Raw genomic sequence first — 11,461 nt, 5'->3', positions numbered from 1 at the left:
TGGAGGCTGCTGCAAGACCCACCAGGGTGAGAGGTATCAATAGAAGGGCAGCTCAGGCCTGCAGGAACCTTCCCCCCATCACCAACTCAAGCCCAAACTACCCACGTGTAAGTCAAAACCCCTCAGCAGAGCTGCTGGAGCTCCCGAGTCACAGTCACAGCAAGCAGGAGAGGAGAAGCTTCTCCCATCCAAAAGCTGAGCCTCATCCAGCCTGAGACACAAGGAAGCCTGCAGACGGCCAGCCCAAGCAGAGGGGTATTTACTCATGAGCTCCTTTAACAGGCAGTTTTCAACCAGGCCACAGCAAAAATGCTTCGAGTTTATCTTTTTATCCCACCTCTGTCTCAAGGGACTCCTATTGCCACTAAGCCCAGTGCTCACAGTGCTGCCACCTGCCCGTGCAGGGTCTCAGCTCTGAAAGCTGCTCGTAACTGGATCAGGAATCCAGGGCTGGTGTCACAACAGCACCTCAGGAGCCCACCCTGGGCTGCCCCTGGGACATCCCTCACTGCACCAAACGTTTCCAGAAGCTCCTCCAGAGCCTCTGCTCTCCCAGCGATCTCCTCATGAATGCAGGTAGGGACAGAAGACCCCCAGACCCAGGGTCTTCTAATGTGCCTCTGCAGCCCCCACACCTCCTGCTCCCCCTGCAGGGACACTCAGCTGCCTGGGGACAGCACACGAGAGGGCTGGGTGAGGGCCACGCAGTCGCTGGCTCGTCACAGCACGTTGACATCAGAAGGAATCGTGTCCCAGTTCCACCCTTCCCCAGTGGCAGCCTGGGGGACAGGCAGTGCCTGGAGAGGAGGACCTGGCACCCTCCAGGGGTGCTCTGACCCTGACCGACTCGTGGCCCCTCCACAGCCATGGCCAAGCTGCTGTGAAGGCAGCAGAGACCTGACCACAGACCTGACCTGCCACCCACGGCCCCTGGCTCACGAGGTGGCACCATGGGGTAATGAGAATGCCACCCCAGCCCTGGGGCTGGCAGGAAGGGAGCAGGTCCAGCACAGCCAGAGGTTGGGACTGGCATCCTCGGGGAGGGGCTGGTGCCCAGCACTGCCAGCTGGCTCCTCCAGTCCCTTCCCATGGGAGATCCTTCCCTCAGGGCAGGGAACACCGAGGGGAAATGCAGCGAGGCTGGGCCTGCCTGGCAGGATGGTCCTGCAGAGCTCACAGGAGCCAGCCCAGCCACCAGCACCAGCCACCAGCACCTTCTGCCGGGGCACTGGAGCCAGAGGGATCCAGCCCAGCTGCCAGGAACCCGAGGAGAAGGGACAGGAAGAAGGAGATCAGCAGGACTGCCATTCAAAGCAGGGTTTTAAAGGGAGAAAGCCTGCAAGTCTGCAGCAACTAGTGTTTTTATTTTGCTGTATTTCAGCTCTGCCTCTTTCTTTCCTTCTGTCCTACTTACCAGGAGAGTAAAAATAGGTTTTTATTAACAGCAGAAACCTGAATCACTGTACTCTAGTCATAATGATTCCATCCTCTGGGAGGTGATTTCAAACACTTGCATATGCATGTATGGTAATGAGGATACAGAGTGAGAAGAGAAATTCATTGAAGTTCTAAGAAAAATCAAAGACCTCTTGGAAGGAGCCTCAAGCAATTCTGTACAGAGTAGCAGAGTATTTCCTGGCAAGCAATTTTCCAGCAGGGACAGGGACTCTGCTTTCTGCATTGGTGCTGAACATTATTAGTGAAGATTTGCTCTTTAGCTGGGGACTGTTGGCTCCATCAAACGCCCCAATCTGGCTGAAGAAGCTACTGGCCACTGACTAAGCCTGGAAGCAGCTACTCTCCTGCAGCACATTGGCCAGTGGTGCAGAGGAGACCAAGTCCCTCCTCACCCTGACTTCACCACTGACCCTAAACCCCAGGGCTGAGAGTGCTGCTGACAGAGTGACCTATTTCACCACGTATTCCCAGCTCCACTGGCATTTTCTGAGCCAGCCACACTGGCACAAACAGCCATTTACCTGGGGCTGTAACACCGAGGCAAGAGAAAAACTTTTGCAGATCTCAGAAGCACCCTGTGTCCAGAACATCCCCTGGCAGAGGCAGATTCCTCCCTGGCCTGTAAAATGTTCCTGAGCCACTCCCAGCCCTCTGAAGCAGAGCTAAGGGAGCAGCAGTAATTTCAGATCATCTCTTGGTACTTTGCAGGCTTGTCCAGAAGGCCCACAAGGGATGGGAGCTGCAGCCAGCAGCAGCACGAGCATCAGCTGTGATCCCCCGGGGGGAGCAGCAGTGTCCAGGGCTGCTGCCACCACTACAGGGGATCAAGGGCCAACCTACAGTGGGGTTCAAGGGCTGGATGGAAAATGGAATCGGGCTTGACTGGTGCTTAATGAGCCCATCTGGTTTGCAGCTTCCAAGCTTGAATTTTACACCAGAATTCATCACTCGGCTCTTCTCGTGTTCTGGTATAAGCAAGGTTAAAATAAGAATCAGTAAGCACAGCTGCAGCTCCCCAGTGCTCACAGCTAATTCACTCCCCATTCTAGGTCACCAGCATCCTAGTTTGCCTGTTTTGTACATGGACAATTCTCTCTGAACCCAGCTGCAGCTCCCACCCCACCAGCACGGAGCAGCTGGCACTGCCTGCCCACCCCCCAGGGCACTGCCAGGGCTCCAGGCTGGCTGCAAGGTCACTGTCAGCACAAGGAGCCACTAACAGCACTGGGGTTTGATCCAGTCCTGTCACAGGCAGCCCTGGAGGGGGCACACAGCGTGCCCTGGGGGAAGGCAACACACACAGAGCTGTCCCTGCACCCAGGGCTCCAGCTCCTGTGGTGTGAAGGGATGTCCAGGCTCTTCAGCCAGGTTCATAAAACAACAGAACTGAGTAGGAAAGAAGCAGCTTTCCCTTAGCTGATGGGCAAGGTGACAGATCAGACTCCTGTGAGGAGAGGTGTTCTGGGCATGGAGACTCTACCCTTTAGCACACCCTACACAAGTGCCTTACCAGCCACAGAGCTGTGTGGTCAGAGACCTCTCAGATCCTGGAGTCCAACCACCCCCAGCACTGCCAGGTCCCCACTGCCACGTGTCCCTCACACCACACCTCCAGGGCTTGGGAACCCCTCCAGGGGTGGGGACTCCACCACTGCCCTGGGCAGCCTGGGCTGGACAAGCCCAGCAGGGAGGAAATTAAACTGATCTGCAGGAGGTGGGCAGGAGAACCAAGGACTTCTCCATGTACCCACCCCAGGGAGGGGCAGACCCAGGAGACTCTGCAAGAAAGGAGAGGAGCAGAGCCTGTGTGTCCCACCGAGGGGAGGTCACTGTGTGACACCACAGAGAGGGATGGGAAAAGCCCAGGAGAACACAGGCAGCAGCAGAGGCCGAGGGAAAAAGCCCTCTCAGTCCCTCAAACGTGGGCACAGCAGTCAAGGAACACACTCAGCACCTGCAAAGGAACCTAGAGCAGCAACACATTTCCTCCAAACCTCCAGGAATGTCTCTGGGGTGAGCAAGAGTGTTCAGGAAGGTGGGGGCAGCCTCCAGGACGTCAGGAGGAGACAGGAGCCCAGCAGGTTCATTTGCACCTCCACTAATAAAAGGTGGAAGCACCTTCCCTTTCGTGCTATAAACTCTTGCAATCATATCTATGACTGAAGAAATTAAGTGTGACACTCCTGGAGAAGGAAGGCAAGATGGTTGCCTTGGAAACAAGGGACAGAGGTAGAATACTTCATCACTTGAAGTGCTGCAGCAGGGTCAGTGAATTAGTTACAAAATGCAGTGTATGAGCATTAAGCCCTTCAGCAAGAGCACGGGGTGGGGAGGAGATGGTGAATATCTATAGGGAGCAGGCTGCAAGCTCCCTGGCTCCTGGCAGCTTTTCCTCAGTGCCCCACGAGTCCAAACTATTCACAGAGGTGAACTAAAAATGTCAGTTTTCCCTTGAGCAGCATCCTATCCAGATCCTTCTGGGGAGAGGTGGTTTCATTGTTATTCAGGGTCAGCTTCTGGCAGTTCGTAAACCAAGATGACAGCTGAGAGGGTTTTAATTCATTTCCATTTACAGCTCCTAGGTCTGCACGGCCCAGATTGACTGGGATTGAAAAGCCTTTGAGAGGAAAGATGAGGATTGAGCTTTGTCCTGCTTAATTGAAACTAACTGCAGAAACAAGAGAGTTTAATGCAAGAGCTGAGCTGCAGAAGCACGGAGAGGAGGGGGGCAGCTGGCAGGTATAAAACTAGGCAGACTCTTCCTCAGCACTCTTCAGGCAGGGCTGCACTACAGGGGGGAAGTGTTTGGAGTAGCTGACGTGAATCAAGGGAGGAAAGGCAGAATCCCCATTGCTGGGCATTGAACACGTGCCTGGCCACCTCCTCTGCCTCCTGCAGCTCCCCTGCTTCCCGGAACAGGCAATGCTGCCTGTTTCCCTGACCCACTGCCAGGCTGTTTATCCTGGATCCCACTGCAAGAGTGAGAAGTGCCACTCTGGAAGGTGAGATGTGAGGAGTTTATCCAGCTCTGGATGGAGCTCCACAGCCACAGGACAGCAGCTCTGTGACACTTCTTTGGGGTGGCCCTTCCCTGGGCAGTGGGACACGGCCCCTCCCCAGCCTGCTCCCCCGGGAGGCTGCTCCAGCAGTGCTCAGCCCCATGGCCAAACTCTACCCAGGGATGGGGCAGTTCCTGGTGGTTTTCAGCATTTGGGCCGTGTGAGCATCACCAGGGAGAGCAGCTCAGGACAGAGGGGACTCCAGCAGCAGGGGAAGGCAGTGGGCAGTTCTGCTTTGAGCCAGTATCCATCCCAGCAGGGCTGCCTGGGCGTGTGCCTGAGGTTTCCATGGTCTAGTTCCTGTGCCTTAACACGTGTGTTTGTGGGAGGAGTGCAGAGGAGCCCCAAATCATTAATGACTCTTACTCCCCCACACACTAGAAATCTAAGGATTCTAGAAATCAAGCCTTTTCTTACTAAAATGCTTTCCAAAAACCATTTCCATTTCTGAGCAGCTACCTGCTGTCTTTCCAATTGCTTTGTTCAATTTAGAGGGAAAAAAAAAAAAAAAAAATCAGGGTCAGGTTAAGCATAAGGGCTAAAGCTTCTCTTCTATTTAAGGAAAAGCCAGGAGAACCAGACACTGGATTCTGTAGCACAATGCAGCTCTGCAGAGAGGAGATGGACAGGCACTTCCAAAGCCCAGGGCTGCGGGCTCTGCCGTGCTTGATGTAATTATCGGGATGCCACAGCAGGAGGAAGGAGGCAATTACTGATAGGGGAGAAAAGCCTGTTAAGAAGCACTGGCTAAGCTCACAGCAAGCTAATAAGAGACTAAGCCTTGGAAATGCTCCTGTGTTTGCAGGTAGAGCCTTTCCTCAGCCCCTCTCCGTGCTAGGAGCTGGACAGCCTCACCGCCAGCAGGCGGGTGCAGTTGGAGGGCAGATTTGCCCCTGCCCTCCACACCCAGCGTGTGCTCCAGCTTCTCCTGCACTCCAGTGACAGGCAGGGTCTCCAGAGGAGCCCCTGAGCCTGGCAGGGTGGGCTGCAGTCACCCCTCTGCAGACAACCAGAGCAGCTCCAGCCTGCCAGGCTGTTCCGTGGCTCCTGAGGACCCCTCCTGTGCCGTCACAGGGACTGGGGAGCAGCACTGCTGGGTTTTCCAGGGCCCAGAGAGCTGCACTATTCCTGCCCACAGGCAGCACTGAGCGGGCCCAGCACCTTCCAGGATCAGAGCCTTGTTTTTACAAGGCTCCCAAAAGCCTCCTGGGCAAGGCTGGAGGCAGGAGCTGTGCTGAGCAGCTGTGGTCCAGCAGGCAGCTCGGCATGTCCTCAGGAGCACTTCCTACTCCAGCAGCAGAGGAGCTGAGGCAGCCTGCGTGGTGAGCATCCTTCTGATGCTTTTTGTTCTTGTACTTTTATCCGCCCAGGAAATCTCTGCTCAGAGGCAGCATGTTCAAACAGATCCTCAAAAAAAAAACCCTCAGCGATAACGGGGCCTTTCCCCCCTCAGACAAAGGCAAGGATTAAAGGGGGAGGATATGGAAGAGGGAGGAGTAGGACATTAAAGAGAAAGAAAAAAAAATTTCCTATTGTCCTGGAACGCTTCTCCACACACTGATTCCATATGGAGCAAATGCCAAGGGATATTTCTGTCACCAGGCTGCCCAGAAAGCCCGAGCTAACCCACATTACTGAACAGTCCTACTTCAATAACCCAGCTTTAAGGAACCCCTGTTCTTCTGCTCCATTAGTACTAGCTGACCTCTGAAAAAAAATTATCCAGAACCCTTAATTATCAAGAACCAGTCACGCTGGAAACATATTTTCAACATATTCATTATTTACTGGTTAGCAATTCAAATGCTTTAACCGGATGCTCTAATAGGAGGAAAAAAGCCAAGTGGAGGCTGCCAGAGCTCCAGCAGAGCTGGAGGAAGGATATCTAGTGACTTCCATGTGTCTGCTGTCAAAAGGAAAAATGAGTTGAGAGCAATAGCACAGGTACATTAGCATAAGAAGCAGAAAGAGAATGACTAATAGGAAGAAGCTGAACACTCACTTGTGCTGCCTTATCTGCTGTATTGAAAATCTCTTGGCTGGGTCGTATTCAAGCATCCCTGAAAAGAAGGAAAAAAAAAAGTCCAGGTGTGATCACAGATGCTCTCAGCCAAGCTGAAGACAGGAAGCATAAAGCTCTACCCTTCCCTCCCCACTCCCTCCCCACCAGCAACTGGTGTGTCCAGTCCTGGCAGCCTGAGGAGCCTTCACCTCAGGAGGCTCAGCACAAAGTCCCGACCCCACTGCTGGCCCCTGACCGAGCCTGTTCCTCAGCCCCCCAGCTGCAAGGCAGACACAGCCTCTCCCTCCTCCACGCCACAGGACAGAGGCTTGGACAGCCCGGGACCTCGTGTCCAAGCGTGTCACCAGCCAAAGAACATCAAGATTTTGCATTTCACTGATAACACCATTGAACTTTGTCCATGGAAGAGCCAAAGCCTTAGGCATATAGCATTTATCCACTTGCTCAGTATCCCAGAAAGTCTTAGTCCAGTGAAATTCTGTTCTGGAAGTACAGCTGGGGAGAGCTGACATCAAAAAATGGTCCCACTGACCCATCTGCCCCAGCCAGGAGCTCCACTTCTGCCATCATCTGCTAAGATAACTGGGGCAGGGGTGAGAAGAGGGGGAAGAGGAAGAGCAGCTTATCTGGATTCTCTCTCAGAGAGAGGGAGGTGGATTCCTTAAACAGCTCTCATGAGAAGCCCACTCTGCTCCACTGCCTTTAAAAAGCTTCACAATTCCATAGAAGGGAAGTAGCAAAATTTGCCATGTTCTTCAGAAAGGAGTCCGTGGGACCCACCAAGACTCATGCAGCAGCACCCAAAATACTCTCCAATGAAGGTTCCAAGAATATTTCCATCTAACAGATGTTAGCAAGGTCTCACTGTTGCACACTACAAGGGGTTTTGCTTTTACTGGACAATACCCTCTTGTTGCTCTTGAAGCACCAGCACTGCTGAGTCTTGCACAGGCAGCAGGAAGAGTAAGGTTCTGGAGAGAGGTGAGAGAACAGGAGGAGCCTCGTGTCCAGCAAGCCCAAGAGAAGGAAGGTCAGGAAGCAGCACAGCCTGTCCAGCAGGAGGTGAAGTCAGGACAAGGAGCAGTCACTGCAGAGTGCTGGGGCACCACAACAAGGACAGGGTGAGAACACAGGGGCCGGAGACACGCCTGGGAAGGGAGGGCTGGGAAGAGACACTGCAGCTCAAGCAAGCAGCAGCAAGGGCTTTGCAGATGAGTTTCTGCATCACTGTTAACAAAGGTAATGGAAGAGATAAATCACCAAGACCACAAGAGACAAGGAGAACCGAGAGGAACATCCTCCCCGTCAGCTCCGGCCGTGGCGTTACACGGGAGCGGATCCAGGAGCAGGGTGGGAGGAAGGGCTGAGCTGGGCCCTCCCCACAGCCACCAGAGCTGGCCAGGGCAGCCCCTCAGGGCCCACCAGTGCCAAGGGCAGCACTCAGGCCTGCAGGCAGATGAGCTCAGGACTAACCCACATCACATCACATCACTGTGAAGCGGGTCACAAACACGGGAGGAACTCGCCAGGCCTGAGAAGGTCGAGTGCACCACAGGCACTGCAGCCTCCAGAGCCCAGCTCCACAGAGCACACCAGAGATCTGTGCTTGTCCTGCCCTGTAAGAGCCACTGCATGATGGCCCTGGGGGCAGGTACCTGGCCAGCAGGAGCTCCCTGCTCAGAGCTGTGAAGCACAGCAGGACTGGCTCAGGGCTCTTGCACTTTCACTTTGGGCTTCACCTCACCAGGGTGCTGCAGAAGAGGAGCTGGAGCACCCTCAGCAGCAGTTCACTTCCACTACAGGCAAAAATAAGGACGCAGCAATTCCAGCACTGCTGGAGGAGTGACAGGGCTGACAAAGATGTTTGAGGCACTTACCAGATGGAACCAGTACAGGCAGAGGATAAAGATCTAAGGTAACTTGAGAGGGGCCTGACAACACCACTTACAAACAGCCACGGTGCAGAGCTGTAGTGTTCTCAAGCAATTCAAGGAAGATAACTGACCAGCAAGTATTTATTCTACTGAAAAAGGACCACATTTTGGGCAATGTTTGAAAGTAAATGGGAAACTCAATCACTGAAACCACAGATTCACCCATTTAGTGCTGACTCACTCGTGGCAGCTCTGTGGCTGAAGTCCTGTGCTGGAGAGACACGATCAAGACAAAACATCATGTACTATTCACCAGTCAAGTCATCAGAGAGCATCTGCCCACAGCAGCCACACACTCCCTGCCATTTACAGGAAAGATTTCCACACAGTTCCTCTGCGAGCAGAGATGAGACAGGCTGGAATGGGGCAGTTCTTCAGGAGGACACCTAACTCCCAAACCCCTGCTCCCAGGACATTCCAGGGTTTGCTGCACTCCTACCCTGAACACTGTGCCCAAAACTCCAGGGTATTGTGCCCATAGCTGCACACCAGCAGCCTCAGACCCATTTCAAGCTATGTCAAGTGGCAGTGTGGAAGCTGGAGAGCACAAACATGTCCTGAGCTCCCTGCAGAGTCCAGCCCACACACTTCCATAGCCCTCAGCAAGCACAGCATTGTGCTGTGTGGTAGAACACCCAGTTTTTAGCAGACACCCCAATCTCAGGTATGTCGTTTGAGAAGCATGAGAAGCAGGAAGAAATTTAACAGCAGGAGTCCCCACCTCAGATCAACACTTCAACCAACCAATGTACAAGCAGCACAGATCCAGCCTGTCAGATGAGCTGGAATATTCCCTCTCCCTCATCCTCCACAAGCACAGCCAGGGGTTCTGAGCAGAAACTCCCTCTGCAGGCAAACCCCGAGCCTCTGATCTAAGGCCCGAGGAGCCGTGCCCCTGGGTGGGCTGCAGACACCAGCCTGCCCTGCTGCTGGCTCCAGGGACTCTGCCACCACCCAGCCTGAGTGTCCTGCTGTCCTCAGAGGGCACATCCCCCCACCCTCCCCGGGGCAGCTCCACAGGAGTGAGAACAACGCCGAGCCCCCGACGGGCCCCTGGCAGAGCCTGGGATCAGCCTGGGGCTGGGCAGGGAGGCTGCAGGGCCAGAGCTCTGTCAGTAAGAGGTGTTAGGAAAGGAGGAGGAAAAGCTGACCTTGGGCATTTTTCTTGTCCAGAAGCAAACTGCATATGAGTTGATAAGTCATGTGCAGATGGTGACAGAAGAACCTTAAGGCTATCTATAAATGCTTCCACTGTGACTCATCTTTACTGACTGTACACACAGAAGCCAGAGCAGCACTAACCCTTCTCTTTTCCATCAGCAAAGAGTATAAATAAAGCTTCATCCCTGATTAGGGAGATGAAAAGAGAAGCAGCATCCCAACTAATCTCCTGAAACAGTGTCATGCAAGTCTCTTTACAAGTCAAATACCACAGAAGCTTTAAGTTGGCTTCTTCTGGAAAGATGAACAAAGAAAAACAAATCTCGAAGAGGGGGAAAAGTAAAAAAAACAAACAAACTACTACAAAAGTAGTCAATAGAAGCACAGAAAAACCTTTAAAAGTGTATTCTAGTGTTTGCCTCACAGCCAGACCTGTGCTGTGGTCAACACAGCACTTACAGCCAGAGAGGAAACAAGCACTTTGCAGCACACTCAGTTCCTCCTTACAACAAAACCAGAACTGACCCTTGCAGTGCTGCAGAGTGCTCCAGAACCTTTTAAAAGCAACGCAAAGGCAAAGCAGATCCTCCAGTGAGACAGAGCTGAGCTGTGGGTGTCTGTGCTGCTCACAGAAAAGCACCAGACAGCCATTGACAAGATCTATCTGCAGGCCTTTGATTCAGCTTCAGCCCGCTGCAGGAGGAGCGGGCACCTACCAGGAACTGCAGATGTTCTGGAGGAGCATGAACTAAATAAAGCGTTTGGGTTCTGTCACCATAGCTACGTAGTATCAGCACTGAGGCTCAGCTCTCCTCTGCTGCAGATGCTTTGCTGGGCTGCAGAGATGCTCAGGCCTCCAGGGCAGATGGAGATGGGGCAACCCCACCCCGTGACTCCACCACCTCAGGCCCATTAGGTCCTCTAACTGCCAGAAGAAGTAAAGTGTGGGAAAGTAAAGGAGAACATCAGGAGTTTGTCAGTTTTACTGTGTAACAAGTGCCTATGACAAGATGAGGGGTGAAGGGAGGACAGTAAAAGGGATCCTTAGAGCTTCCCCCCACCCTGGAAGGAAGGGTTGAGTTGATAAGAGACAAGGACACCTCCCCCAGCCAAGCACGCCTGACTTGCAGCTCTGTAGTGTCCAAACAGAAGGGATGAAGACAGATGGCAGCTGGGACGAAGGAGGCGACTCAGGCTGAGAGACAAAGGGCACCAGGTGCCTGTTTAAAATGGGGCAGGAGAAAAAGCAGGCAATCCTGGCTCCAGGTCTCTCACAGGGGATGGAAAGAGAACTGAAAAGGGAGTTATTCTGCTAATGAAGCCTAAGATTCTAAGCTATCCATATCCTCAGGACAAGAAAAGAGACACAATGGCCCCGCTGGCTCTCCCGGGGGCCAGCACTAAGTGCAGCCACGAGGCTCAGCACAGGCCCCAGCTGACCTCTGCTGGGTGCTGCCGGGGGAGGCCCCACGGGATTTAGGGATTTACTCCCTTTGGGCAGCCCCGTGCTCCTGGAACGGGCCGTGTGCTGGGCCAGGCTCAGGGGCAGGCAGCAGGGGGGGCTGGGCCGCGGGTCCCTGTGCCTCAGGCAGCACCTCTGAGAGCAGCTGAGTGCCTGCCCAGCACCCCGAGATGGCTCATTTCATCCCCGGGCAGGGGAGCCCAGAGCAGTGCCAGGGGGAGCCCAGAGCAGTGCCCTGGGGGTGGCTGGCAGGGGTCTGCAGCGTGGTGGTGGCACAGCCCTGGCACACAGCTCCACCTGCTGCTGCTGCCCGGCTCACTGCAGCACCAACTGGGCACCCCGGGCTGGCACAAAAGCTCCCGGC

General features: G+C 54.0%; 1 protein-coding gene across 1 annotated transcript in view; it reads right to left on the bottom strand.

The window, feature by feature from the left end:
* Window positions 1-6,519: 6,519 nt before the first annotated feature.
* STK11 (serine/threonine kinase 11) overlaps window positions 6,520-11,461 on the bottom strand; it is a gene marked incomplete at both ends in the record, with an annotated part of 11,963 nt that continues 7,021 nt past the window's right edge. The window contains one exon of the mRNA XM_008942440.1: window positions 6,520-6,577. Coding sequence (XP_008940688.1) covers window positions 6,520-6,577 — 58 coding nt within the window. The remainder of the gene's footprint in view (window positions 6,578-11,461) is intronic.

Source organism: Merops nubicus, unplaced genomic scaffold (genome assembly GCF_000691845.1).
Source record: "Merops nubicus isolate BGI_N331 unplaced genomic scaffold, ASM69184v1 scaffold44226, whole genome shotgun sequence".
NCBI classification, from domain to species: domain Eukaryota; kingdom Metazoa; phylum Chordata; class Aves; order Coraciiformes; family Meropidae; genus Merops; species Merops nubicus.
Note: the sequence above shows the minus strand (reverse complement) of the source record. Positions and strands in the feature narration are given on the sequence as shown.